The sequence below is a fragment of the Ornithorhynchus anatinus genome, chromosome X1 (genome assembly GCF_004115215.2).
Source record: "Ornithorhynchus anatinus isolate Pmale09 chromosome X1, mOrnAna1.pri.v4, whole genome shotgun sequence".
Lineage (NCBI taxonomy): Eukaryota > Metazoa > Chordata > Mammalia > Monotremata > Ornithorhynchidae > Ornithorhynchus > Ornithorhynchus anatinus.
The window spans coordinates 107,241,569-107,269,499 of NC_041749.1; the positions used below are offsets into that span (position 1 = coordinate 107,241,569).

Below are 27,931 nucleotides of genomic sequence, written 5' to 3' on the forward strand. Positions count from 1 at the left end.
AGGTCTGTCTGAAGAATGGGGAGAGGAGCAGTTTATACCCCTCTCACCTCTGACCAAATCTTGAGATTCCTAGGAGGCCATGTCCACACCCACGCGCATCTCGATGACCCGGAGCGCTCTCTGCGGCTATCCATGCTGTGGGGCAGGCTGGATTCTTGCTGGCTGAGAATCGACCTTCAACGGTACGAATCAGACAGTTCATGACCGTGGGCACTTAAGGGCAATTCTTGTAAGGAGTCGGCGGCCTGGCCCTTTTTCTTATTGCTTCCGTGGGGCATCGGGCGGGCATTCTCCCTTGCACTGAACGGTTAATGGTTACACCGTTGGAGGGACTTGGCTTTCTTAGCCAATCGTGTTACTTTTTTATGTGGTTCGGATTTCCCACGGTCTCTGCTTCGGTCCGAATCCAGGGAGGCAGAGCCACTGGAGTTAGGAAAGAGTGAAATAAAACCTGCGGGCGCCTCCCCCACTCTCCTTCATTCATTCATTCAATAGTATTTATTGAGCGATTACTATGTGCAGAGCACTGTACTAAGCGCTTGGAATGAATGTACAATTCGGCAACAGATAGAGACAGTCCGTGCCCAATGACGGGCTTACAGTCTAATCGGGGAAGACAGACGGACAAAAACAAGACAACATAATCACAATAAATAGAATCAAGGGGACAAGGGGCAAAGAAAAACAATTCCTTTCCTCGGGAAATAAAGGAAATGAATGCCCTGGGGGGGTGGGGGGAGCGAGTTGGGAGCCGCAGCCGATCACCCCCACCCCTACCCCGGGGGGGGGGGCCTCGAGTTCGCCCTAGTGCGGAAGCGGAACGCGAAGCAGCGGTGTCGTGTTTCTCCTTCGGCGGGAGAGCTTCTTTAGGCGGTGCACCCCCTCCACCTTCCCCGACCCGGACTACTTAGGGAGGAACACGCGCGGAGGTTGTCTGAAGGCCGATTGCAAAATGGCGGCGTTGGCTGGTGAGCGGTTGTCGGAGCTGAGGGGGCGAAAGGGGAACCTTGAGTTCTTTGGGTAGTCTCACAGGGGGCGAGGAGGACCATGCTCCCATCAGGGGTCACCGGGACCCGCGACCACCTTCCCACCGCCTGCGAAATAGATCGGGGAGAAGAGGATGAGGAGGGAACAGATAGAGAGAGGACGACCCTCCATGGGACCCGGGTATAGGAGGATTTGTTAGCTATGGAGGGGTCGGGGCGGAGACGGTGAGACCCTGTAGCTGGGGTTATATAGGATATATAGGAGGGAACTAAAGTTGCGGAGGGAAGGGGGTCCTAGGACCCCTGGGTGTTGGGGGGTGGGAGGGATTGAGCTTCCAGGAGGCTATAGCAATTTAATGGAGGTGGGGAAAGGCCCTTAGGGTTGGGAGGGGCCGGGGACCTCGTAATGACCTCAGTAGAAGGCGCTAACACTCGTGGGGGAGAGACACCCCCCCGGGGGATACTGAGGCTCCGCTGGGGAGGGAAGAGGATGCGACCGCAGTGGGGTAAAGATGGGGAGCTAATACCAGGAGAGCCCGAGAGTAGTGGGCATGGAACACGAGACCCGTTATGGGGGGCTGAGGCAGATGCTTGTCTCTACGGAGCAGACATTAGAATGGAAGAGGAGAAGCACGTTGGGGTCGCCCGGGTGGGAGGAGAGAGTTCTGTTCCCTCCAGTTGCCCTCCCGTGTAACTTCTACCAATCAGCATTTCGAGGTCTCTCTTAGTTGGATCCCTGTGGAGTGAATAGGAGCAGTTTCCCCTGTTAGGATGGTCTCTGAAGGACTGTTGTGCCTGGCTCCCTCGGAGGACTGTGAATCCGTTGACAGCTAGGACTGTGTCTTCTCCCTCCATCCCTCCCCTGAACACCAGTACAGTGTATGGGTGTTTGTGCGGTTGTGGCCTGCCTCCCCTGTTAAACGGTTCCCATTCTTGGATGGGGAGGCCCAAGGAATTCTGTTGAATGGGGATGAAGGGGTGTTGGGCTCATCGGGATTATATAATAATAAAATAATGTTGGTATTTAAGTACTTATTATGTGCAGAGCATGTTCTAAGCGCTAGGGGAGATACAGGGTCATCAGGTTGTCCCACGTGAGGCGCACAGTCTTAAGAGCACGGGCTTGGGAGTCAGAGGTCATGGGTTCGAATCCCGGCTCTGCCACTTGTCAGCTGTGTGACTGTGGGTAAATCACAACTTCTCGGTGCCTCAGTTCCCTCATCTGTAAAATGGGGATTAAGACTGTGAGCCCCACATGGGACAACCTGATTACCCTGTATCTACCTAGTGCTTGGCACATAGCGCTTAACAAATACCAACATTATTATTAATCCCCATTTTACAGATGAGGTAACTGAGGCACAGAGAAGTTAAATGACTTGCCCAGTCACACAGCTGACAAGTGGCAGAGTCGGGATTCAAACCCATGACCCCCAAGCCCATGTTCTTTCCACTGAGCCACGCTGCTTCTCTAGTGGAACGCTTCTAAATTGGAAGGCTCCTTGAGGGCAGGGATTGTCTGCCTACTTGATAGTACTCTCCCAAGTGCTTTACAGTGCTTTGCCCACAGTAAGCACTCCGTAAAAACCACTGATTTGATTGATCTGCATAGAGGATGGTGCATGGGAGTTCTTTTGTTTCGGTCATTATTCAATTCATTGGTGAAGAAGTCAGGATAGTGGATGGAAGCCAAACCCTCTATTCATTCTTTCCAGGGCTTCTATTTGTATGTCAGACTGTGCTCTAGCATAGAGGAGAGAGGTTTAGGGGAGATCTGAGGGAGTTGTCATCAAGCTGAGCAGGGCCCTCTTGATGCTCTCAGGGGCTTAAAATGGAGTGGGGAAAGCATGGGATCAGAAATCCAGAAAAACTTCCCTTCTGCTGGGTGGACAGAGGGATTGGGGGGGAGAGAGGGAAACACTCTGGAACAAGCAACCAAGGGAGGGGCTAGAGTTTTCATCCTCAGAGATCTTTAACCCCAGGGTAGCCCCCCACCCTTTATATTTTGAGTGGGTTTGGGGCTGTCTGGGACCAGGTGACATCTGCAGGGTGGAGGGGTGCTCCTGAGGTTCTAGAATCCAGTAGAGTAATAATAATGGTGATGATGGTACTTGTTAAGTGCTTACTATGTGCCACGCACTGTTCTAAGTGCTGGGGTAGATACAAGGTAATCAGGTTGCCCCAAGTGGGGCTTGCAGTCTTAATCCCCATTATTAAAGATGAGGTAATTGAGTCACAGAGAAGTTAAGTGACTGGCCCAAAGTCATACAGCTGACAAGTGATGGAGTCGGGATCAGAACCCACGACCTCTGACTCCCAAGCCTGTGCTCTTTCCCCTAAGCCATACTGCTTCAAGTTAGGCTGTTGTCTTGGCCTGGGGACCACTCTCACTCACTGGGGTCCCAGAGGATGCTGGGTGACTGTATCGTGGCCTGAAGACTCTTCCAAAAGTAGTTTTTTTGATGCCCTTACCCTCGGCCCTCCCTTCGGCTTCTCGGGATTCCTCGTAGGGAAACTGCCAAAAGCAGCAGTAGTAACGGTGTGCTGTAGTAGTTGCTTGGGAAATGCAAAAAGATGAAGTGACATGTTCCCTGCCCACAAAGAACTTACACTCTCAAGGGAGAGACAGAAAAGTATAACCATTCATTCATTCATTCAATAGTATTTATTGAGCGCTTACTATGTGCAGAGCACTGTACTAAGTGCTTGGGATGAACAAGTCGGCAACAGATAGAGACAGTCCCTGCCGTTTGACGGGCTTACAGTCTAATCGGGGGAGATGGACAGACAAGAACAATGGCAATAAATAGAGTCAAGGGGAAGAACATCTCGTAAAAACAATGGCAACTAAACAGAATCAAGGCGATGTACAATTCATTAACAAAATAAATAGGGTAACGAAAATATATACAGTTGAGCGGACGAGTACAGTGCTGTGGGGATGGGAAGGGAGAGGTGGAGGAGCAGAGGGAAAAGGGGAAAAAGAGGGTTTAGCTGCGGAGAGGTAAAGGGGGGATGGCAGAGGGAGTAGAGGGAGAAGAGGAGCTCAGTCTGGGAACACCTCTTGGAGGAGGTGAGTTTTAAGTAGGGTTTTGAAGAGGGAAAGAGAATCAGTTTGGCGGAGGTGAGGAGGGAGGGCGTTCCAGGACCGTGGGAGGACGTGACCCGGGGGTCGACGGCGGGATAGGCGAGACCGAGGGACGGTGAGGAGGTGGGTGGCAGAGGAGCGGAGCGTGCGGGGTGGGTGGTAGAAAGAGAGAAGGGAGGAGAGGTAGGAAGGGGCAAGGTGATGGAGAGCCTTGAAGCCTAGAGTGAGGAGTTTTTGTTTGGAGCAGAGGTCGATAGGCAACCACTGGAGTTGTTTAAGAAGGGGAGTGACATGCCCAGATCGTTTCTGCAGGAAGATGAGCCGGGCAGCGGAGTGAAGAATAGACTGGAGCGGGGTGAGAGAGAAGGAAGGGAGGTCAGAGAGAAGGCTGACACAGTAGTCTAGCCGGGATATAACGAGAGCCTGTAACAGTAAGGTAGCCGTTTGGGTGGAGAGGAAAGGGCGGATCTTGGCGATATTGTAGAGGTAAAACCGGCAGGTCTCAAAATATATACATGAGTGCTGAAGAGGGTATGCATTTTGTCCATATTAATAATGGTTGTATTTGTTAAGTGCTTACTATATGCCAGGCACTGTATTAAGTGCTGGGGTAGATACACTGTAATCAGGGTGGACATAGTCCCTGTCCCGCATAGGGCTCACAGTCTTAACCCCCATTTTGCAAATGAGGTAACTGAGGCCCAGAGAAGTGAAATGACTTGCCCAAGGGCAATTGATTGTATTTATTGTGTGCTTGCTATGTGCAGAGCACTGTACTAAGCGCTTGGGAGAGTATGTTATGACAGAATTAGCAGACATGTTCCCTGACCATAACGAACTTACAGTCTAGAGGGGGAGACGGGGGAACAGGCAAGTGGCTGAGTTAGGATTAGAACCCAGGTCTTTCTGACTCCTAGGCTTGAGCTCAAACCACAGAGCCACACAGCTTTGAAAGATATCTGAAGAGTGTAATGGGGAAATTGTTTGAAGGAAGCTTTGGAAGCACCAACCCAACAGATAGCTGTGGTCAAAATCCCCCCGGGCTTTTGACCAAAAATCAGCCTGTCAATATTAAAGTTTGGATTTCTGTGCTTTTCTCTCAGCATTTTCTCGCCTGGCCCAGTTCCGGGGCCTCAACCTGTGGTAAGTCATTTCTCACCTGCCACGAGGGGTCGAAATTGGAATTTGGAGTGAAGAGGGGAGTGGCCGTCTGTCCAGCAAGGAAATCAAACATTTGGTCTGTAGAGGTGCCCTCTTGGCCCTGAGGCTTTGCTTTTCAGCTTCTTGCAGTGTTGGGAGTTAATGCTGGCCTTTTGGTTATTTCCTAAACCTTCTGTGTCAGCCCTTGTGGAGGGTTTAAAAAAAAAAAAGGCTCAGATAAGACCATCAGCAACACCATAATTCAGCCCACCTGTGGGCTGGCTGCCCTCATTGTTAGCAACAGACACGCCCCCCCCCCCCCCGCCCCCCCAACACACACCTTTGACTTTACTTCCAGGAGTGTCTTTTGGGCCGCTGGTCCGTGGATCGACTCAACCCCGCTTAAATCCGCTGGTATTTTCTGTTGCACAGCTTCCTGGGGGGAAGGATTTCATCTGCTCACCCCAGGCGCAGAAGTTTTTCCTTTGGTTGGTTCTGAACCTGCCACTCTCCAGCTCCAATGGCACCCCCTCATCATGGTGGTGTGGGATTTAGGGAACAATTCCGGGTTCTCCCCATCCGCCCCATTCATGATCGTGTAAGCTTCAATCCTGCCTCTTCTCAGCTGAAGTTTCTCCAGCCCGAAGAGTCCCGACCCTTTCACCTGTCCTTGTTCAGTACCAACTCCATCTCCCTGCCCCTGTCTGTCCCTTCTCCAGCTTTTAATGTCCAAGTGGAGCCAAAGGGAATTTGGTATCATTCCGCGGTGCGTAAATTCTCTGTCTCAGAATGAGGTGCAGTTGTCATTGTTGGAATTACACTATGTCCGTGTGTCACCTGAAGGCACAGGAGTGGGGAAGGAGTGAGGGAAAGGGGTCTCTGGATAGAAAACTCTCAATTACCTGAACCCTGGGATGATAGGGTGTTGGGGAGGGGGGAGGCAGGGCGGAGCATCCCAGGTGTTGGGGAGTGTTGGGGAGGTGGATCTGTTCTGGGTAGCAAGGATGGGCAACCTCAGGAGCAGCCTACATTGTGGAGAGGTAACCTTCGGTCAGGGAAGCCGGGAGAGGACCACTGTAGTGCCACAGTATGGGACAAGACCTGAGGAAAAGCAGGCTTAGAACTGGTGAGGGCTTCTACATCTTGTGGATAATCCACGGTATGCATAATCCACCTTGTTGCCATTCCATGCCTTTCTTTTCTCTGTTGTTGGGGGGTTCTCATGTTATATCTTTCTTCAAGTCAGATTTATATTTTTTTCTTTTCTCAGTACCATCAGAGTCCTGCAGGGTCACTTCTCCCATCGGAGGTTGGTGACCAACAGCCCGAGCAGGTAAATGCACCCTAACGTCTTTGGAAGCCTCCAGTTTGTGCCATACATTCTCAGGCCTCCCTTTTTGGTGAGAACATTCCACGAAGGGGGAGGGAGGGCGGGTGGCATCATAGCTCTGCTTCCAGTTCCCACTTGGTGGCTAAGGAGGAGGAAAACCATTCAGTCATATTTATTGAGCGCTTACTGTGTGCAAAGCACTGTACTAAGTGCTTGAAAGAGAGTACAGTATAACATTAAACAGACACATTCCTTGCCCACAATGAGCTGACAGTCTAGAACCAGCTTTGGACTTTTCTTCCTTTCAGGCCACTAAATGCAGTGGGCGTGCAGTTAGGAAGCCATCTGTCATTTAAAAGCAAGGCAGATCATCATTGTCTTCTGTTGTAGCTCCCCCAAGTCCAGTGCTCAGCACACAGTCCACAGTCCACTCAGCACCCGGCTCATGTGTGGACTCCACGGGGGTGATGGTCCCGACAGTTTTCTGAGCTGGACTCCCATATTTGCTCATCCCAGATCTCTGACCAGTCCTGACACCTTTCCAGTCTAAGCAGAAATGACCCAAAATGGTAACTTTCTGTCTTCTTAGCTCTCTCAGGCCTGTCTCTCCCCTGCCCCCCCTAAAAAATTCCTGCTCCCTTTTCACTCTGCTCACAATGAACAGTTGGCATCTCTGGTGCCCAGAATCAGTCAATCGTATTGAGTGCTTACTGTATGCAGAGCACTGTCCTAAGTGCTTGGGAGAGAACAACATAGTGTTGGTAAACACATTCCCTGCCCAGTGAGTTAACAGTCTATAGAGGACTAGACACTAAATCAGTGTGCTGTGGAGGGTGATGGTGAAGATGGGGGTTTTTTGGGCTTTTTTTTATGGTATTTGTTAAGCACTTACTGTGTGCCAGGCACTGTACTAAGCAATGGGGTAGATACAAGATAATCAGGTTGGACCCAATCAGTGTCCCACATGGGGCAACTGGGGCACAGAGAAGTAAAGTGACTGGCCCATAGACACATAGCAGACTTCTGGAGGAGCTGGGATTAGAAGACAGGTCCTCTGACACCAGGCCTGAGCTCTTTCTACTGGGCCATACTGTTTTTCCAATAGAGGCCTGATCAGTGCTATCCATAGCATTTAATGGGCATGTACTTTTACAGAATGCAGAACAGCCATTCCCAATACAGTGGGGTTCTGGGCCTTGAAATTTTGACTGTATCTTGGGGTGTGTTTTCCCATAGATTTATGGATTATGAACTGGGATCTGTTCCAGAACCTCTGGAAAACTAATGTGAAATTATGATAATAATTGTGATATTTGTTAAACGCTTTCTATGTGCCAGGTCCTTTTCTAAGGGCTGGGGTAGATACAAGCTAATCAGGTTGGACATAATCTGTGTCCCACATGAGGCTCACAATCTCAATCCCCTCATCATTTCACAGATGAGGTAGCTGAGGCACAGAAAAGTTAAATGACTTGCCCAAGGTCACGCAGCAGACAAGTGGCGGAGCTGGGACTAGAACCTAGGACCTTCTGACTCCCAGGCTTTTGCTCTATCCACCAGGCCATGCTGTTTACCTTATTTCATGTGCTATATATATACTGTTCTATTCAGCATCATGAGGTGGTTGTTTAATCTTTGTTAAAATAATTCAAAGCATCACTACTCATTAATTAAAATGAGTTGATGTGTGATTATGAATCTCTGCAGGAGACTGCAGAAGGAGAAGCTTGTTCTGCTGACTGTAGTAGTGGTTTTTGAACTTTAGTGAAGAATGTGTCCAACTTGGGTTGACCATCAGCCTTTTTTTTCTTGTCTTCATAAAGATCCCATCACACCTGACCTCTCTCCCCCGGCCTCCTGGATTGCTTTTATGCATTCAACTGCTTTCTTTAGGATTGATGCAAGACTTTTTAATACCCAAATCTCAGCTGGGGGTGGAGAGGCCAGAGCTTCATCTGTTTTAGTTTCTTGTTAATATGCATTGTCTTGTTAGAGTTCCTAACAATATAAGTTGTGTCTCTGGGTCACATGTAGCCTGGGGTAGCTGTACCCAGCCAGGGGTGGACCTGTACTGGCTGCTGACTGGGTGCCTACCACCACGCTGGGGCTTGGGGGACATCCAAAAGAAGAAGAAAAAAAAAAAAACCACAATCTGTGCCCTTGAGGAACTTGCAGTTTATAGTCAAGATGAGGAGGCACAGATTGGTGAATGGGTAGAGGACTGGTGAAGAGAAGTAGTGTGGCCTAGTGGAATAGAACACGGGCTTGGGAGTCAAAATGACCTGGGTTCTAATCCCAGGCCCATCACTTGTCTGCTGTGTGACTTTGAATGAGTCACTTCACTTCTGGGCTTCAGTTCCCTCGTCTGTAAAATGGGGATTAAGACTATGAGCACCATGTGGAACAGGGACTGTGTCCAACCTGATTACCTGGTGCTTAGAACGGTGCCTGGCACATAAACACTAAATACACTTAAATACATAATACACTTAAATACCATTTTTAAAAAGATTAAAAGGGGTGTGAATATATGCAGTTGTATTTATTCACTTGTATTTAGTATTTGTAAATACTAAATATGTAAGAGGCTGAGGGGATGGCATGACCAGGAAGAGAGGTATGTGTATTTGGGCTGGGGAGGAGGTGGGGGGGAAATTATCAGGGAGGGCCTCTTGGAGATGACAGCTTTTTCATAGGGCATTGGGGAGGGGTTGTGGTTTGGTGGTGGTTGATTGGGTGGTGGTAGGGGTGTCAAGGCTTTCCCTGGAAGGAAAGAGAAGCAGCCTGGTTTAGTGGATTTAATGGATAGAACGTGGACCTGGGTTCTAATCCCAGCTCTGCCACTTGTCTGTTGTGTGACCTTGGGCAAGTCACTTAACTTCTCTATGCCTCAGTTCCCTCATCTGTAAAATGGGGATTAAGACTATGAATGCCTTATGGGACAGGGACTGTGTCCAACATGATTACCTTGTATCTACCCTGGCCCTTAGAACAGTGCCTGGCACATAGTAAGCACTTAACAAATATTATTAAAGAAAAAGTCAATGGCTTTTTAAAGTGTCTCAGTGGATGTTTCTCTTTCTCTCTCTCTCTCTGTTTCTTTCCCTCCCTCCCTCTCCAGCCCCGCTCAGGCTGGGCAGAAGAGTGGAGCCTTGGTAACTAAAGCTCCTACTGCCCCAAGCAGCCGAGGGGAATATATCGTCACCAAGCTAGATGACCTGGTGAATTGGGCCCGAAGGGTGAGTCAGCCATGGATCTCCACAAGGGGCCAGGCCAGGCGGTGTGGGAGAGAGGCACAGCCCCCCTTCCCCCTACAGTCTCTCAGTCTGTAGTCGCCAACCTCATTTATCGGGTTGTTGAGGTGTCTCCTGAGTACAAGAGGGAGAGTAGCAGCTAGCGGGTGCTGAGAAACACAAATAGGGCACTAATCTGATGACAAACTGAGAGTTGGGGGAGAGAGTATCTAGTTAGCAGTAATAGGCACGGGGAATGAAGTAGGTAAACAGATCAGTGCATGAATCCTGGGGTGGCTGAGGGGAGGGCGTGACGAGGGAGGTGGGGTGGGGGGGATTCTTGAGGGTGAGCTGGGATGGAGTGTGTGAAGGAGGCTGTTGGGGCAATCTGGCCAGGATGCACTGAAGGGCTTGAGGAGGGTGAGAAGGAGCCTTCTCAGGAAAAACCATCAAGTCTGAGAGGCCAACTAAACGTGGGAGGTAAATGATGGGGCGGGAGAAGCCGATGGTCCCTCTGGTCCCCAGTCAAGCCCGCTTCCCGTCTCTGATCTTGTCCTTCCAGAGCTCCCTGTGGCCAATGACCTTCGGTTTAGCTTGCTGTGCCGTGGAGATGATGCACATGGCGGCCCCCCGCTATGACATGGATCGGTTCGGCGTGGTGTTCCGCGCCAGCCCACGCCAATCTGATGTGATGATTGTGGCTGGCACCCTGACCAATAAGATGGCCCCGGCCCTCCGCAAGGTAGTAGCTCATTCCCCATGGGCCTGTTGCCCCATCCCGGGAGGGCAGGAGCCTGGGTTAAGCTGCAGGGAGGGAGTCTGGGACCGGGGCAGCCTCCAGTAAGACTCCGTGGTACAGTGGAAAGAGCCTGGGCTTGGGAGTCACAGTTCATGGGTTTGAAGCCCGACTCCGCCACTTGCCAGCTGTTTGACTTTGGGCAAGTCACTTAACTTCTCTGTGCCTCAGTTACCTCATCTGTAAAATGGGGATTAAAACTGTGAGCCCCACGTGGGACAACCTGATCACCTTGTATCCCCCAGTGCTTAGAACAGTGCTTTGCACATAGTAAGCGCTTAACAAATACCACCATTTTTTTTTGTCTCATTTTAGGTGTATGACCAGATGCCAGAGCCTCGATATGTGGTCTCCATGGGGAGGTAGGTGCACAAGTCTTTCCCTAGTCGGACTTTGGTTTGGGTTCTTGGCCAGGAGCGGGTAGCAGACTACGTGCATCCAGCCAGTGAGGGTGGCCACCAGCTTCGAGCTGCTTCCGGCTAAACTCTGGGACAAGGCGGGAACTCGAAGCCGGCAGTCGGCGGGGCGGTAGTCACCAGAGTTGGGGAAAAGAGAATCATTCCAGGGAGGCAGCGATACCCAGAGTGAGCGCAGTTTCTCACCTTGCCTATTCCAGCTGTGCTGGCCTAGTTCTCTGGGAGTGGCAGAAGAAAGGGTCGACTTTGGGGGTGGGGACAGAAGCAGGGATCATTTCACCTGAAATCCTGGTGGGATAGCACTTCTACAAAAGGTTGCCAGCTCTTGCCCTGAGATAAGTGAAGAAAGGTCTAAATGCTGGATGTGCCTTTAGATGGGCTTTCCCGGCTCCTGCTGTTCACGGTGCTAGGGTTCAGGGGCCCAGTGAGGCCCGGGAAATCTCTTTAGAAGCAGCTTGGCCTAGAGTAAAGAGCCTGGGCCAAGGAGTCAGAGGACTTGGATTCTAATCCCAGCTCTGCTACTTGTCTGCTGTGTGACCTTGAGCAAGTCACTTCACTTTTCTGGGCCTTAGTTCCCTCATCTGGAAAATGGGGATTAAGACTGTGAGCCCTATGGTGTGGTACTGGGACTGTGTCTAACCCAATTCCTTTGTGTCTACCCCAGTACTTAGTACAGTGCCTGGCACATAGTAAGCACTTAACTACAATTATTCTTATTATTACTCTTCCTCCTAACCAATTGGCAGAGCCATCCCAGTTCTGCAGGCCAGACCAGGAGAGTGATCTCTGGAAGTGTAGCCTGCCACCTTAGGCTGCTAGGAGCCCAGCCCTGGATACGATCTCGGGTGAGCTTGTAGGGGTGCCCAGGGGCAGGGGACCTTCCAGACCAGCAGACCATCACTAGGGGCTCCTGAACAGTCTAGCCACTTAGGACGCAAGAAGAAGGGTGGAACAAGGTGATCCCAGGCAAGGAGAATTGCCAGCCAGTGATGCAGCCGGGTCCTCTTGGGACTCGTCGTTCCAGGGCTGAAGCGTGCATGGCAAGGGAGTTTCCCTGAGCGCCTCTGTGCCCATGTTCCGAGTCACCCGGAAGTCAGCTCTGCATTTCCTGGAACTCTGGAAAAAACCCTGGCATCCCATCCAACCCCTGAGGGCCCTGGGGCCATCACCATGGCTGTGCCTGCCAGAGTCTCACTACTGGAGTTGATGTTCCCCTGGGGTGGCTGCACTCGACCCCTCTGACTCCATCTCTTCTCCTTCATCCTTTTTAGCTGCGCCAACGGTGGGGGCTACTACCACTATTCGTACTCGGTAGTGAGAGGCTGTGATCGGATTGTGCCGGTAGACATCTACGTCCCTGGTAAGGAAATCGGGAACCTACTCCTGGAGCCAGGCACCGGCAGATCACTCTGATTCCACTGGGCCTTGTTTACTAGCGCTAAGGGACTCTCTTCTTGGGGAGGAATACTGACAGGGTGAAGTGACTCTCACCCTGGGCTCCCTAGTTAGCTCTGTGCCCTAGTGGAAAGAGTACGGCCCTGGGAGTCTGGGACCCTGAGTTCTAATCCTAGCTCCGCTGCTTGCCTGCTGGGTGGCCTGGGGAAGGTCACTTAACTCCCCGTGCCTCCATTTCCTCATCTGCAAAATGGGGATGAAATTTGTGTTCTCTCTCCCCCTTAAATGGAAGCCCCGTGTGGGAAAGGGACTGTCTGACTTAATTGTGCTGTATCTGCCCTAGCGGTTAGCACAGTGCTAAGCTAAGTACACATAGTAAGCACTGAAATACCACAATCATTACTTGTTTGATGAGGGCTGGAATTCCATTCTATAAGCCTCTGTCCTGAACTCTTCAGAGATTGGGTTCTGGGTTGAACATTGGGTTTCTCCCACCCACCTTCTCCCCGTTAGGGCCAGCCAGGCTGATAGGTCTAAGTCATTTGGGCCAGGTGTATATGCCAGGCCCTCCCCAACCTAGCCCTGCTTGCTGACCTTCCCACATCTTCAGTGGGGGTGCAGAAGGGGAAGAAGTCTTCCTGGAGCACATTACTGATTGATAAGTGCGGGGCTTTAGAATTATCTGGGGCAATTCAGGTTCCCAGTAAAATGCCCTTCGGCTTCAGTAATCTTAGATGCTTGGGCTAAATGCCTAGGAAGTTGAGACTAAACTAAACTTCAGTGGGCGTGAAGTACCCTTGTTACTGGCAGCCTGGGCTTGTTGTCCAGGCTGGGGAGTAGGCCAGAGGTGATACTTTTAGAGCAGGGCAGTTGGGGGAGAATGGGGAGGGGCGACACACAATTGGCCAGCGGGTGGGACGAGCCATTTACCCAGGTGTGGACTTGAAATCCCATCTGCCCCCACCCTACCACCCCCAGGTTGCCTCCAGCTCCATCTCTGAGGCTCTAATTTCCCTGTGTCTTTTAACTAGGAATTCCTTCCAAACCTCTTCAAAGTGGGTCTGCCACCCAGGCTATCTTGTCTGATTAATGATCCGAGGCTATCTTGTCTGATTAATGATCCGAGTCACGGTTGTGTGTGTTTTCCCTCCTGCAGGCTGCCCACCCACCGCGGAGGCTCTACTGTATGGGATCCTGCAGCTCCAAAAGAAAATCAAACGGGAGAACAGGATAAAAATCTGGTACAGGCGGTAGTCGGACATCCCCTGGCTCCCTGAGTGGGATGTGACCCTCAACCGTGTGTGGGAGAAAGCGTGTCATGGGAACCTGTTTGTGTATATTGTTTCCTTCTCCTCATGGGTTCCCCACCATATCTCAATAAACCAGTCAAGTCACACGCTTTGGGGGGCTGTCTTCATTCAAATAGGGGACAGCAGCGAAGGAGGGTTTCCAGCTTTCCCCCAGCATCTGTCTGATTTGGAGCTGATTTGGAGACGCTCCTCTTCTTTCCTGGCATTTTGATTGCCTTTACCCTAAAAAAAATGAGGGCCGGCTGCCCTGGCAGACAGCGAACAAGGGGACCCCTCCCTGCTCCAGCCAGATCCATGAGAGTTGGAGGTGAAAGGCATTTTCAGCTGGAGTTTCAAGGGCTCAGAAGAGTATCCAGGAAAGGGGACACTCTGAAGCAAAAGGCAGAAAGGAAGTGAAAGCACCTCTTCTTTTTTCCTAGTGTCTGTAGAGGGCCACCTAACACAGTAGGTGCTCAGAATAGGCTGTTGATACTTTTTGAAGCAACAAAAGCAACTGCTTCTTCACCCCAACAGGTGGTAAGTGTGTGGAATTAATTCCTGCAGGACGGAGTGCCCCCCAACAAAAAATACCTGCAGGTGTAAGAGGGGTTTGGATAGATCCTTATGGAGCAAGCTGGTACACTAGAGGGATGGAGAGGGGAAAGTTCGGGATGGTTAATAGGAATGTCCCTCTACTTCTAACCTGGTTCCTCCACGTGGTCAGGGGCAGAGTCCTGGACTGGATTGACCACTAGACTGACCGAGGAATGGCATGGTTCAAGGGCTGAGGAAAAGAAAATGCCCCTGGAGGAAATCTAGCCAAGGGCTTTTTTTCCTCTTCTGGCAGGGAGTGGGAGGGTGATGATACAAACCCCAGTGTCACTGGCCTCTGCCCAATTCTTTCATGCCCCCTGCTGCCATGTCAAGACATGAACTAGGTAACCAGCAGTGGAGGGAAGGAGGCCAATAAAATGTAGATATGGGCCATTCCTGAAAGAATATCAAAGCTGTGGCTCTCCATGATTTCAGGAACCAGAAAATCAAGAGGCTAGAAAACATCCATGAACATTCCTTAAAATGTTCTCCTGCTTCCCACTCTTCCCAAACTTCTTCCCCAGGCTTAGCCACCCCAGAAGGAGGAAATCCACAACTTCCAAGAGGGGCTTGGAAAGGCCCCTTTAAACTTATACACAGCCGGGAAAGAGAGCAGAGTCCTCCATGTCCGGATCCCAGATTTCACTGGGTCATGGACAGGGAGGAGTTAGAGTAGATATTCACCTGGACTTTATACCTCCCAACAAAGTCTCTGGGTTTATTTTTCTAATTGTGTTAAAAGTTAAGACTTTCAAACAAACATTTGGCTCAGAGAGCAGTAGATTAAAATAAAACTATGGGGGAGGGGCAGTGAAGGGCGCAACCTCTTTTTTCCTTTCTTCAGAGCAAGTTCCACTTAGGAGCCTCTGGGTTCGGGCTGCTAGACCACCAGCTTTGGGGGTGTTCGTTGCCTGCCCGCTTCTGTGGGCCCCCTGCATAAACATCCTGCACATCTGAGAAACAGGCAAGATGACTTTCTTTCCAAAGAATGACAGTGCGAGGACTTGCCTGAGATCTTAAAGCAAGCAGAGCTGGCACTCAACCCACTCCCTCTTCTTTTCCCCAGGCACATGTGATTAGAAACCAGTGGGGGTGGGAAAATCCAGACTAGAAACAGTGGGCCTGCCCCAGGCCTCAATAACCTCTCCCCTCTCAGCTTGGATGGGTGGAGGAAGCGTGGGGGGGGGAGAGGAGGGGGCAGGGGGGAGGTTAGTAGTGATTGGAAATAAATTGGGAATTCATCCCCTTCCCCACCTTTCTTCTGAGGCCTCGGATTGGATTAGGGGGTTTGCGGGGAGGGGTGGAAGGCCGTCACTGTTTGATGATAATGGGGGTGATCATCTTGGGGAAGGAGTAATAGCGGCAGTCAGTTGGAGGGATGAGGTCCATCACTGTTGTGCTGATGTTCTCCTTCTTGAACCCCGCCTCCACCAGGGCTGCCATCTGGGTGTCCTGGGGAAGAACAGATCACCCGACTCCTTAAGCTTCGTGCACTCAACCCGGTGTCTAGTCCAGAGGTTAATAATCTCTTGGAGTTGTAGGACGCTTTTTACCCATTAGTTAATTTTTGTCCTCACACCATCCCCCTGAGGAGAGGTTAGATTAGCCCCATTTTACACATGAGGAATTTTAAAGTGCCCTCCAGCAGGCAGAGACAGGACTAGAGAACCCAGGTCTCCTGACTCCCCTCATAGTAGTCAACCAGATTACAGGGCACCGTCCTCCACTACGGGCACCATGGGAAGAAGGAACGTGTGATATTGTGAATCGGGCATGAATATGCCCACATCGGGGCATCTGCTCAGGTGCATTTATGCCCTCAATCAGACCCAGGTGCCATCCCAGACCATGGTCAGAGTTGTCCTGGCCACTCGAGCCCCTCTCCACCCACCCCTGACCACTACTGTTTTTCCGTCTAGCGGGGGGGGGGGGGCTGGGTTGCAGTCTCAGCTGACCTTACCTCAAACATCTTCTCGATGTCCTTGTACTGAGATTTGAGCAGCTCCCCCCAGGATGTCAGGTTACAATAGGTGAGAACCCCACCGGGTTTCAGCAGGCGGAAGGCATGATCCTGAGAGGGGACATGAGAGGGCCAGATGGTCAGAACTAGTTGACCCTGACCCTCTGGGAGAGGAAAATCAATCAATAGCCTTTGAGAAATGCTTACTGCGTGCAGAACACTGTACTAAGGGCTTGGATGTATATAAGCATAAGTAGATATGATCCCTGCCCTCAAGGAACTTACAGTCTAGCCAGGGAGCAAGGTAGGGGAGGGAACAGAGTTGGGTACATAAACGCTGTGATGGTGAGATGAGTTCCTAAGTACCCACAGACTCAAGTGCCTAGGTGACCCAAAGAAAGGGGTAAAATAGGGTGGGGACATGAGAGATTAGTTAGGAAAGCTTCCTGGAGTAGTGCAGTGTGGCTTAGTGGATCCCAGCTCTGCCATATGTCTGCTGTGTGACCTTGGGCAAGTCACTTAACTTCTCTGTGTCTGATGAGGATCTGTAAAATGGGGATTAAGAGTGTGAAACAGGGACCGTGTCCAACCTGATTAGCTTGTATCCACCCCAGCGCTTAGTATGGTGCCTGGCACACAGGACGCACTTAACAAATACCATAATTATTATTAGTAATAAGTAGATAGATTTTAGAGGAATGAAGTGTAAGGCCTGGGTTGCAGTGGGAGAGGAGTGAGGATAGGTAGGAGAGAGAGCGGATTGCCTTAAAGCAGATGTTGAGGAGTTTCTGTTTGATGCAGAGAGAAATGGGAGATGAGTAGAACTTTTTTTAGTTACTTCACTCTGCTGCCTAGATTGTTTTATGGACTGGAGAGAGGTGAGGCTGGATGCAGGGAGATCAGTGAAGAGGCTGATGCAGCAATCTAGATGGGATGTGACAAGTGCTTGCACCAGCGTGATGAAAGTTTGGATGGAAAGAAAGTGGTGGCTTCTGGAGATGTTGTGAAGCCAGAACTAATGGGATTTGGTGACTGAATATGTGGGTTGAAGGAGAGGAAGGAATCAAGGATAATACCAAGGTTGTTGACTTGTGAGACAGGGAGGATGGTGGTGTCAGCAAAGTCGGGGGGAGACGAGGAAAAGATCTAGCTGAGGTGGTCCAGAGGAGGGGGAAGAAGGGAGAGAGAAAAGGGGAGGGAAGAGGATTAGTTTCTGTCCAGTGGACAGCTTTACCGACTGACAGCCACAAAAGAATCCAACTACCTACCGCCTTGCTCACTGGCATGGAGTCCTAGCCCCATTGAACTCACAGGCAGAGACACTAGCACCTTTATCCTGGGAGAGTGACGGTGAGGATATTTTCCATTTTTGTAGTCTGGGACCTGGCCTATCGTTATCATCATCGGTATGGAATGGAAGCGTATTAGGCAGAAGAACACAGTCTTGGGTGCCTACTGTGTGCCAAGCACTGTATCGAGTGCTTGGATAACAGAAGTAAAGACTTGATTCCTGCCCTCAGAAAGTTTAAATTGAATAGGAGACAGGAAACATAAATGGATAAACCACAGTTGAAAGAGACTAGATACAACTAAGAAAAACAAATCAATAGCAATACCAGTAAATCCATGAGGGTGACTACAGGGATGTTATGACTGAGAAGGTGAGGAAAATTAATAAGGGAAGGCCTCCTGGCAGAGGTGGCATTTTAGGAAAGGACCTCGGGGTCTGTGCTGAGAGCTCCCAGCTAGGGGCTGGGAGAGGCAGAGTAGCCACCTTACCTTGATGAAGTTGAACTGGTGAGTATGCCAGGTCTCTTCTGAGAGAGGATAGGTGTCATAGAGAATTCCTGTTCAAGGGAAAGTGCATTAGCTCCAGGACACAAGTCTGGTGGGTATGAACAAGCTCATTCTGTTCCTAGGTAAGCCGATGTCCTATGCCCTTCTGCCTGGGCCTAAGGCTAAACAGTCCCAGTTTAGTGAAGGAGAATGACAGTAAATGGACTCGGAGACTGTGAATGACCCCTCAGCCTCCTAGACTTTCTCAAATGGCCCCACCCCCATCCCTGTCCACAGCCAGAGCGTCAGCACCCAAACCAAAGGTCCCTGTTGTCTCCATGATGGGGTTGTCAATTCCTCAGGGTCACTCCCCATCTGAGGATGGGGATCATAGAGGGTTAAGCCTGAGGATGGGTGTGTATGCAGAACAGTAACAAGAAACTCAACACAATGCACCCTGCTCAGCCCATTAAAGCTGAGAAAGGGGCCAGCCCAGGGACCCTGGAGCCATGAAAAGCAGGTCTGAGAGCAGAACATCCAGAACCTGATGGCCCAACTATCTCTGCCAGTGCACCTCCCTTCAGGACTCTGCCCCGAAGATTACGTCCTCACGTGGTCACGTTCCTTATTACCAGCAGAAGAGCAGTGAGGAAGCAGCATAGCCTAGTGGATACAGCCTGGGCCTGGGGGTCAGAAGGATCCGAGTTCTAATGCTGGCTCGGCCACTTGTCTACATTGGGATCTTGGGCAAATCGCTCCACTTCTTTGGGCCTCAATTACCTCATCTGCAAAATGAGGATTAAGACAGTGGGCCCCATAGGGGCCAGGGATTGTATTCAACCTGATTAATTTGTATCTACAAGAGAGCTTAGAACAGTGCTTGACACATAGTAAGCACTTAAATTCTATTATATAAAGACACAGTGAGCTGATGAGAGTACCCCCTCAGGGCAAGGACCTGGGGCCATCGGAGGGGACTGTTTACAGGGGGCCCAAAAGGACTATTCAGCCCACAGGGAGTCTCCCTCAGAGCTCAGTAACCAGACCATAACACAGGGCAGACTGGGGAGAAAACACCAGGGTAAGGGGAGCTTGCCCCCTCTGGGGTGAGGCAGCAAGCGAAGAAGTGTGGCACAGTGGATAGAGCATGGGCACTTGTCTGCTGTGTGACCTTGGGCAAATCACTTCTTTGTGCCTCAGTTACCACATCTGTAAAATGGCGAGTGAGACTGTGAGCCCCATGTGGGACAGGGAGTGCGTCCAATACGATTTGCTTGCAACCACCCCAGTGCTTAGCACAGTGCCTGGCACATAGCACTTAACAAATGCCATAATTATTATAAGTATTATTATTATTAGTGGAAAGAGCCCAGGCCTGGGAGCCAAAGGACCTGGGTTCTAATCCCAGCTACACCACATGTCCATTAGATGGCGTTGGGCAAGTCACTTCACTTCTCTGTACCTCAGTTGTCTCATCTGTAAAATGGGAATTAAGACTGTGAGCCCCATGTGTCCAACCTGATTATCTTGTATCTATCCCGGCGCTTAATACAGTGCTTGGCACATAGTAAGCACTTTGCAAATATCATTAAACACATACACACACCCTACCCCCGACCCCCAGCAGGGTCCCTACTAATTAAAGCACAAATAAGTTTTCCCAACCTTCACCGATGATGCCAACCGCACAGTGCCGATCCTGGCTCAGCCCCAAAGAAGACCCAGCCCGTGACTCTGTCAGCGGCAGCAGGATGCTTGGTGCAACCAGGTGGCAGGAGCCCTCCTGGACACGAGTCCTCGTGGCTAGCGATGGGCCACTGAATACTCCCAACTTCCCCTCTAATAATCCATTATGGATCATCGTTTGTCCATGAATCCACCCAACCCATTTCAAACCTGCTGGTATTTTCTGCTGCACAACAGTCCTGGGAGACAAATTCCACCTGCTCATCTTTCCTGCAAGGTTCAGAACTGTTTCCTTCTGAACATGCCCCGCTCCAACGGGTGAGTGTCCCCTTGCCGTGACATTTTGGGACTTGGAGAAGAATCCCCTGTCCCCAGTGGGCCACGTTTCCCGGGACCAGATTCCAGCCTCTCCTGCGGAGGTCTTCGTCTGGCCCCTCCCTGCCCGGGGTTCCTTTCCCTACCGTCAAAATGTCCATCAGGCAGCGTGGGCACCACCTCTTCCCATAGTCCTTTCAAGGGAACGACCTTGGAGTCAGGAGAGTCGATGTGAGAGGGGGGAAGGGGGAAAGGGTTAATGCTTTCTGTTCTGCCCCAGGCCCCTGTGAATTAGGCACCAGCGATGTGAGAGGGGGGAAGGGGGAAAGGGTTAATGCTTTCTGTTCTGCCCCAGGCCCCTGTGAATCAGGCACTAGGATCACCAAATGTGGATTTAACTCCCAGGTGGAACCTTGCCGGGGAGGGGGTGGGAGGATGGGAGTCGGGGGCAAGCCTGGGTCTGAGTCCCACCCCAATCTCCTCTCCATTCATTTCCATTCTTCCCCCACCCCCAGACTGGGGACTCTCTGGGCCTCTCACCACCATCTTCCCTCTCCCCCAGCCCAACCTCTCCTTTATTCTCTTGCCCCTTTGCCCTCCCTCTCTCCCCAACCCCACCTACAGCCCATCCCTCTAGACTGTAAACTCATTGTGGGGAGGGAATCTGTTGATTGTTATATTGTACTCTCCCAAGCACTTACTACAGTGCTCTGCACACAGTAAGCGTTCAAAAATACAGCCAAATGAATTACAATCGAATGAACAATAGGCTTCATGTGTCCTTGATCTGGGCTGGTTATTTCGGATCCACCCACCCAGGTCTTAGCATCGTTGCCTGTCTCATGGGACACTTGCTGTACCTTTCCTGAGGATAGTGGTGAGCCACCGAGCCGAGAGTTTGGGGAAAGCAAGGAGACTGCCTCTCCCTGTCCCCTCCCTCTTCTCCCCTGCCAGAACAGGGCTCCTTGAAAGAGAGCTGAGATTGGGAAATAGGTTTATCACTTCTTCCCTGGGGGTTAGTCCCAAATGACCTTATCTGTAAAATGGAGGATAAGACTGTGTCCAAACTGATTATCTTGTATTGACCCCAGCACTTAGTATGGTGCCTGGCACATAGTAAGCACTTAAATAGCATTAAAAAGAGAAACAGTCTGTCAGGCTTTGGGGAGAGTCTGTTCAAATTCTTTGTGTCCAGTAATAATAATAATAATAATAATGTTGGTATTTGTTAAGCGCTTACTATGTGCAGAGCACTGTTCTAAGCGCAGTATAGACATGTAATGCAGATTTGTAGCAAGGGGAGGGATTGGTGATATCTGATGATAGCCTAACCTCAGCAAGTCCTGACCCTGACTGTCCCCCACAGCTTCTTATATACCCCTAGGCTGGGGAGCTGGGGATGGAGGCAGGATAGGGCTGAGTGCCACAGGTTGGGCATCGGGAAGGCAGATAGGCATCAGGGGCCCTTGGGAGAGTGTCAGGGTCAGCCATTGAGGGTATTTACTCCCACAGGCCCAGAGAGCCGGGTACAAAGTTCTATCCTGTTGACGCCATGTCCATTATTCAGCTCTGTGGGGGGGAGTCAGCCAGCCTGCCCCTGCCTGCCCTCTCCACTTGAGACCGGATCCCAGGGTCACAAGGAAGAGGAGACTCCTCGTGGCCCAAGCTGTCCTGCTAGAGATAAAGGACCCAGGTGTCTGTAAAGGAGGAAAATGACATCTGAATGCCTTTTGGATTTCTCGCAGTTGGGAACTAGACCACCACACACTCCATGCCTAGCATCCTAGCTGTTTGTCATACCTTGTGGGGCTGCTGTGAAGCCCAGGCTTTCAGCCGCTGGAAGACGTCTTCGTTGCACTCAATGATCCAGTGCTCCTTGATATCGGCCTCCTCCACCTTGGTGGCTGCGATGGCCAGGCCAAAGCCAACTTCCAGCACCCGGCCCCCTGTGTGATGGAAGGAGGTGAGCCGGGGGACGGGGGGTGCTGGGACTGGGGAGGCCTAGGACGCAGGCCCAGGCCCCCCCTTTCTACCCAAACTCCCTCTCATCTCATTTCCGCCTCCCTCCAAACCAGAAGGCGGGGCCTACCTGGACACCCAACAATTTCCTATTCCTCCTACACTAGCTCTACTTCTCCTCCTAGCACTCCCCCTCTCCCTCTACCCAGTTTAGGAAAGAAAGAGTCCTGGACCCAGGTTTCCCCACTAACTCTTCTTCTCCAAGCAGCGTGGCCTAGTGGATAGAGCATGAGCCTGGGAGTCAGAAGGACCTGGATTCTAATCCTGACTCCGCCACTGGTTTGCTCTGTGACCTCGAGCAAGACGCTTCACTTCTCTGTGCCTCAGTTCCCTCATTTGTAAAATGAGGATTAAGACTGTGAACACAGTGTGGGACATGGACTGTGTCCAACCTAATCAGTTCAGTGCCAGGCACATAGTAAGCACCTAACAAATACCATTTTAAAAAAAAAAGTGCATGACTTCACCACGCTCACTAGCCTCCTAAATCTGCAGTCAGCCAATCTGTCTAGGCCGGATTCCCGGCCTTGCTTGCCCCAGCGTTCCAAGACCAAAGTGCTTCTGAGTGAGCCTGGAAGACTCCAGATTGGGTCTCTCTGGCCTGTTAGCTCTGTGCAGCTGAACCAATTCTCCCCAGCCCTGTCCCACTGGCTCTCCCTCTTAGAGGAGAGGCTGAAGGAAGAGGCATGGTCCCTGCCCTCAAAGGGCTGACGGTTTGATGGAGGAGACACAACAGGTCCCCAGGCAGACAGGAGGCATAGAGCACCACTCAGCAAATCCTTGCTTCTGAGAGGAGAGAGTGGAGCTGGAGGAATCGGAGTGACCTGAGTCAAAAACACGATGGGCGTCAGGATACTAGAACACTCCTACCCCTCTGGCTGCTCCTTCTCCTCAGACTCTAGCCAGCTCTTCCTCTGCTTCCCACTGCCACTGCCTCAAGGTTCAGTTCTGGGTCCCCTTCTATTCTCCATTTACACCCACCCATTCCCTTGAGGAACTCATCTACTCTCACAGCTCCAGCTACCAACTCAACCTGGATGACTCCCAACTCTGTCTCACTAGCCCCAACCCCCTCCTTCTCCGCAATCTCACGTTTCCTCCAGCCTCCGGGATATCGGCACCAAGTTCAATTTGTCCAAAACTGAGCTCCTCATCTTCCCTCCCAAATCCTCTCCTCCAGCTGACTTTCCATCACTGTTGACACCACCGCCACAACCACCATCCTCCTCGTCTCTCAAACTTGCAACCTTGGCATTATCCTTGGCTTCTCTTTCTCTTTTTCAATTCCCATATGAAATCACCAAATCCTGTTGGTTCTTCCTTTAAAGTACCTCCAGAAATCCACCCTTTTCTTTCCATCCAAACTGCCACCTCACTTGTCCAAACACTTGTCTGAGCCCACCTTTTCCTCTCCTTCTCCTCCCCTCCCCATCGCCCCTACTCCCTCCCTCTGCTCTACCCCCCTCCCCGCCCCAAAGTACTTGGGTATATATGGACATATTATTCTATTTATTTTATTAATGATGTGTATAGATCTATAATTCTATCTATTTATATTGATGCTATTGATGCCTGTCTTCTTGTTTTGTTGTCTGTCTCCCCACTTCTAGTCTGTGAGCCCGTTGTTGGGTAGGGATTGTCTCTATCTGTTCATTCAATAGTATTTATTGAGCACTTACTATGTGCAGAGCACTGTACTGAGCACTTGGAATGTACAATTCAGCAACAGATAGAGACAATCCCTGCCCAATGACAGGCTCACAGTCTAAATGGGGGAGACAGACAGCAAAGCAAAACAGAACAAAACCAAACAGGACAACATCATCAAGATAAATAGAATCAAGGAGATATATACCTCCTTAACAAAATAAATAGGGTAATAAATAATATATACAAATGAGCACAGTGCTGAGGGGAGGGGAAGGGGGAAGAGCAGAGGGTGGGGGGGGAAGGGGGAGCAGAGGGAAAGGGGGGCTCAGTCTGGAAAGGCCTCCTGGAGGAGGTGAGCTCTCAGTAGGGCTTTGAAGAGGGGAAGAGAGTTAGTTTGGCAGATGTGAAGAAGGAGGACATTCCAGGACAGCGGGAGGACGTGGGCCAGGGGTCTTTTTCTTTTTTTTTTATGGCATTTGTTAAGCGCTTAACTATGTGCCAGGCACTGTACTAAGCGCTGGGGCGGATACAAGCAGGTCGGGTTGGACACAGTCCCTGTCCCACGTGGGGCTCAGTCTCAATCCCCATTTTACAGATAACTGAGGCCCAGAGAAGTGAAGTGACTTGCCCAAAGTCACACAGCTGACAAGTGGCGGAGTTGGGATTAGAACCCATGACCTCTGACTCCCAAGCCCGGGCTCTTTCCACTGAGCCACGCTGCTTCTCAATTTGTCCAAAACTGTCCAGGGGACGTGGGCCAGGGGTTGACAGCGGGACAGGCGTGAACGGGGGACCGTGAGGAGGTGAGTGGCAGAGGACCGGAGTGTATGGGGTGGGCAGTAGAAAGAGAGAAGGGAAGTGAGGTAGGAGGGGGCAAGGTGATGGACAGCTTTGAAGCCAAGAGTGAGGAGTTTTTGTTTCATGTGAAGGTTGATAGGCAACCACTGGAGGTTTTTGAGGAGGGGAGTGACATGCCCAGAGCGTTTCTGTAGGAAGATGATCTGGGCAGCGGAATTAAGAATAGACTGGAGTGGGGAGAGACAGGAGGAAGGGAGGTCCGAGAGGAGGATGACACAGTAATCCAGTCGGGATATTATGAGAGCTTGTACCAGCATGATAGCCGTTTGGATGGAGAGGAAAGGGTAGATCTTGGCGACATTGTGAAGGTAAGACCGGCAGGTTTTGGGGACGGATTGTATGTGTGGGTGAATGAGAGAGCTGAGTCAAGGATGACACCAAGGTTGCAGACACGTGAGATGAGAAGGATGGTAGTGCCGTACACAGTGATGGGGAAGTCAGGGAGAGGACAGGGTTTGGGAGGGAGAGAAGGAGCTCAGTTTTAGACATGTTGAGTTTTAGGTGGTGGGCAGACATCCAGGTGGAGACATGCTGGAGGCAGGAGGAGATGCGAGCCTGGAGGGAGGGGGAGAGAACACGGGAGATGTAGATTTGGGTGTCATCTGCATAGAGATGATAGTTGAGTGGGAGAGAATGAGTTCACCAAGGGAGTGAGTGTAGATGGAGAACAGAAGAGAGACAAGAACTGACCCTTGAGGAACCCCTATAGTTAGTGGATGGGAAGGGGAGGAGGAGCCGGCAGAGGAACCCATGAAGGAGACCAAGAATAAACGGCCAGAAAGAAAAGAGGAGAACCAGGAGAGGAGGGAGTCCGTGAAGCCAAGGTGGGATCAAGTGTGGAGGAGAAGGGGATGGTTGACAGTGTCAAAGGCAGCTGAGAGGTCGAGGAGGATTAGGATAGAGTAGGAGCCAATGGATTTGGCAAGAAGGAGGTCGTGGGTGACTGTTGCCAAATTGTACTTTCCAAGTGCTTAGTACAGTGCTCTGCACACAGTAACTGCTCAATAAATGCGATTGAATGAATGAATATTCTAACTCGGCTACTACATCAGCCTCCTTGCTGACCTCTCTGTCTCCAAATCTCTCCCCTCTCCAGACCTACTTCACTCTGCTGCTCGGATCGTTTTTCTAAAACATCATTTTGTGCATGTCTCCCCACTCAAAAACCTACCGTGGCTGCCCATCCCTCGTCGTACCAAGCAGAATCCACTGACCACTGGATTTAAGGTAATCAGCTCACTTCCCACTACTTAACCTCCCTCCTCTCCCACTACAACCCAGTTCACCCAATTTGCTCCTCTCAAGCCAAACTACTCTCTGGGCCTCATTCTCATCTCTCTCACTGCCAATCTCTCACTCGCACCCTTCCTCCTGCCTGGAACTTCTCACCCCTTCACATTCGGCAGACCATTGTTTTCCCCACCTTCAAGCCCCGTCTGAAACCCTGTTTCCTCCAGGAGGCCTTCCCTGATTAATCTCTCCTCTCCCCATCCAATTTCCTCCCTTCTGCCACTTCAGCACAACCACATTACCTAAGCACTTGTTTTTTGTTAAGCATCTGCAATGTGCCAAGCATTTTAGTGTTTGTGTTTCCCAGCTTAGAATGTAAATTCCTCGAGGGTGGGGATCACGTCTACTAACTCTATTGGACTCCCCCAAATGCTTAGGGCAGGGTGGCGATTGACCCCCAGGAGACACGGGGTGGGGAGGGGGTGGTCCCCACAAGGCATGCCAAGTTCTGGCTCTGGTGGTAACCAAGCCTCCCCTGCCTCCAGCCAGTCCCAGCCGCAGCTGTCCCTGACATGTCACACAAAACATAAGTGTTGAGAGCTAAGGGCTGGGCTCCTCTTACATTGAGTTTATTCTTAATTCTGGTGGAAGAGAGGGGTGAAGAGCATGCAGATGAACTTTGCTTCTCTTTTCATTTGAAGTGTCAGTAATAGGGGTAGGGATGGAAATCAGCCCTGCAGCCTGGGGCTTTTAATTTCGACACCGCCCAGGCTAGAAACAGTATGGAGTAGTGGATAGAGCACGGGCCTGGGAGTCAGAAGGACATGGGTTCTAATCCAGGCTCTGCCACTCATCTGCTGTGTGGCCTTGGGTAAGTCACTTCACTTCTCTGGGCCTCAGTCACCTCATCTGTAAAATGGGGATGGAGACTGTGAGCCCCACAGGGGAGGGACTCTGTCCAACCCGATTTACTTGGATCCACCCCAGCGCTTAGTACAGTGCCTGGCATATAGTTAAGCGCTTAACAAATAGTATAATTATTATTATAGCTGTTACGGGGCATGGGGGAGGACACTCCAGACCACGGGCTTGAGTCCCAGCTTCACTACTGGCCTAACAGGTGAACTTGGGCGATTCACTTAACTTCTCTGGGCCTTAGTTTCCTCTTCTACAAAAATGGGGATAAGATAGATTGTAAGCTCCGTGTGAGACAGGGATCAGGTCGGATCTGATGACACGGTGCTTAGTACACAGTAAGCTCTTAACAAAGGCCATCAAATTACTACCGTTATTCAGCCACTACCCTTGCATTCCCAAGGATTTGGGGCCCCGCAAAGCCTTAGAACTTCTTCTCCTGGCCCCTTATTTTCTCTTCCCCTCCCCGCCCCCAATTCCCCAAGCTCCAGAGGGCCGGCAGGCTGATTAACATTCCACCCGGGAAAATGTTGGCTGCATTCAGCCACAGCAACGCGGTCGGATCATCAGAGCCAAAGGGTCCCATCCCATCCAACTGTGAGGGTCCGGAAGAGCTTGTTTATGTACTCCAAAAAGTACTGGGTCTGGAAAGGAGACCACCAGATGGGTTTGCCCTCCTCCCGCGCCCCCTCTAGCCCTGGCACTGCCAGTCTGCCTATCCCATGCCAGCGAGATATTCTAAAACGGAGTTCTCCGGTGGCCAAGAGCTGAACTTTGAGGTGCCGGGCGTTAGGAGAGGGAGGGTAGAGGTTTAGTCCAGTGCTCTGCACACAATAAGCTCTCGATAAATCCCATTGATTAATTGATCGATTAATTGATTGAGGGAGAGAGAGAGAGAGAGCTACCTTTAGAGGAGGCCACAGCAGCCAGAGAATGCATATATGGTGTTTCCCAGCGCTCCATCACTGGCTTGCCCAAGATTTGCAGGTGGCAATTGCTGGAATCGAAGCCTGCCTGGGCCTCCTTCCAGACCGGCTTGCAATCCTCTCCCTGGAGGAAGATCGGCTGCTTCGACTCGGTATTCATGCCTCCCTCCGCTTCTTTTCCGTCCAATTCCTCTTCTGGGATCAGTCCGGCAGGAGCTAGAAAGGCAGAGGGTCGGGGTTGGGGGGACCGCTCGGCAGCTTTCTCTCCAGCCACTGACAGAAGGCTGAGTCGGCAAACTGGAGCTCGCGGGGCAGAGGTTGCTTCTGGA

General features: G+C 51.0%; 2 protein-coding genes across 3 annotated transcripts; one reads left to right on the top strand and one right to left on the bottom strand.

Annotated features, from left to right (window-relative positions):
• Nucleotides 1–13,780, top strand: NDUFS7 (NADH:ubiquinone oxidoreductase core subunit S7). 2 transcript variants are annotated; one of them, XM_029051027.2, is made up of 8 exons: nt 907–968; nt 5,178–5,217; nt 6,485–6,547; nt 9,666–9,783; nt 10,340–10,519; nt 10,889–10,935; nt 12,261–12,349; nt 13,541–13,780. In XM_029051027.2, exons 1-8 carry the CDS (start codon nt 953–955, stop codon nt 13,636–13,638), a joined length of 651 nt encoding a protein of 216 aa, XP_028906860.1. In that variant the 5' UTR covers nt 907–952; the 3' UTR covers nt 13,639–13,780. The 2 variants fall into 2 exon arrangements, with proteins under 2 accessions (XP_028906859.1, XP_028906860.1); XM_029051026.2 differs by lacking the exons at nt 907–968; nt 5,178–5,217 and adding an exon at nt 1–182.
• GAMT (guanidinoacetate N-methyltransferase) lies at nt 13,779–27,922 on the bottom strand. The gene is made up of 6 exons (XM_029051028.2): nt 27,582–27,922; nt 21,805–21,950; nt 20,151–20,214; nt 18,007–18,074; nt 16,228–16,338; nt 13,779–15,719 (listed from the first exon to the last, which is right to left on the bottom strand). The coding sequence occupies exons 1-6, from the start codon at nt 27,760–27,762 to the stop codon at nt 15,579–15,581; spliced, it is 711 nt and encodes a 236-aa protein (XP_028906861.1). The 5' UTR covers nt 27,763–27,922; the 3' UTR covers nt 13,779–15,578.
• Nucleotides 27,923–27,931: the final 9 nt, after the last annotated feature.

Excerpts from the sequence above, each read along its gene's own strand:
- NDUFS7 (XM_029051026.2), top strand. The coding sequence starts at position 16 with ATGGGGAGAGGAGCAGTTTATACCCCTCTCACCTCTGACCAAATCTTG. Across the intron at positions 10,936-12,260 it reads TATGTGGTCTCCATGGGGAG|CTGCGCCAACGGTGGGGGCT; the intron begins GTAGGTGCACAA and ends CATCCTTTTTAG. Across the intron at positions 12,350-13,540 it reads GGTAGACATCTACGTCCCTG|GCTGCCCACCCACCGCGGAG; the intron begins GTAAGGAAATCG and ends TCCCTCCTGCAG.
- GAMT (XM_029051028.2), bottom strand. The coding sequence starts at position 27,762 with ATGAATACCGAGTCGAAGCAGCCGATCTTCCTCCAGGGAGAGGATTGC. Across the intron at positions 21,951-27,581 it reads TGCTGTGGCCTCCTCTAAAG|GGGGCCGGGTGCTGGAAGTT; the intron begins GTAGCTCTCTCT and ends TCCATCACACAG. Across the intron at positions 16,339-18,006 it reads ACCAGTTCAACTTCATCAAG|GATCATGCCTTCCGCCTGCT; the intron begins GTAAGGTGGCTA and ends GTCCCCTCTCAG.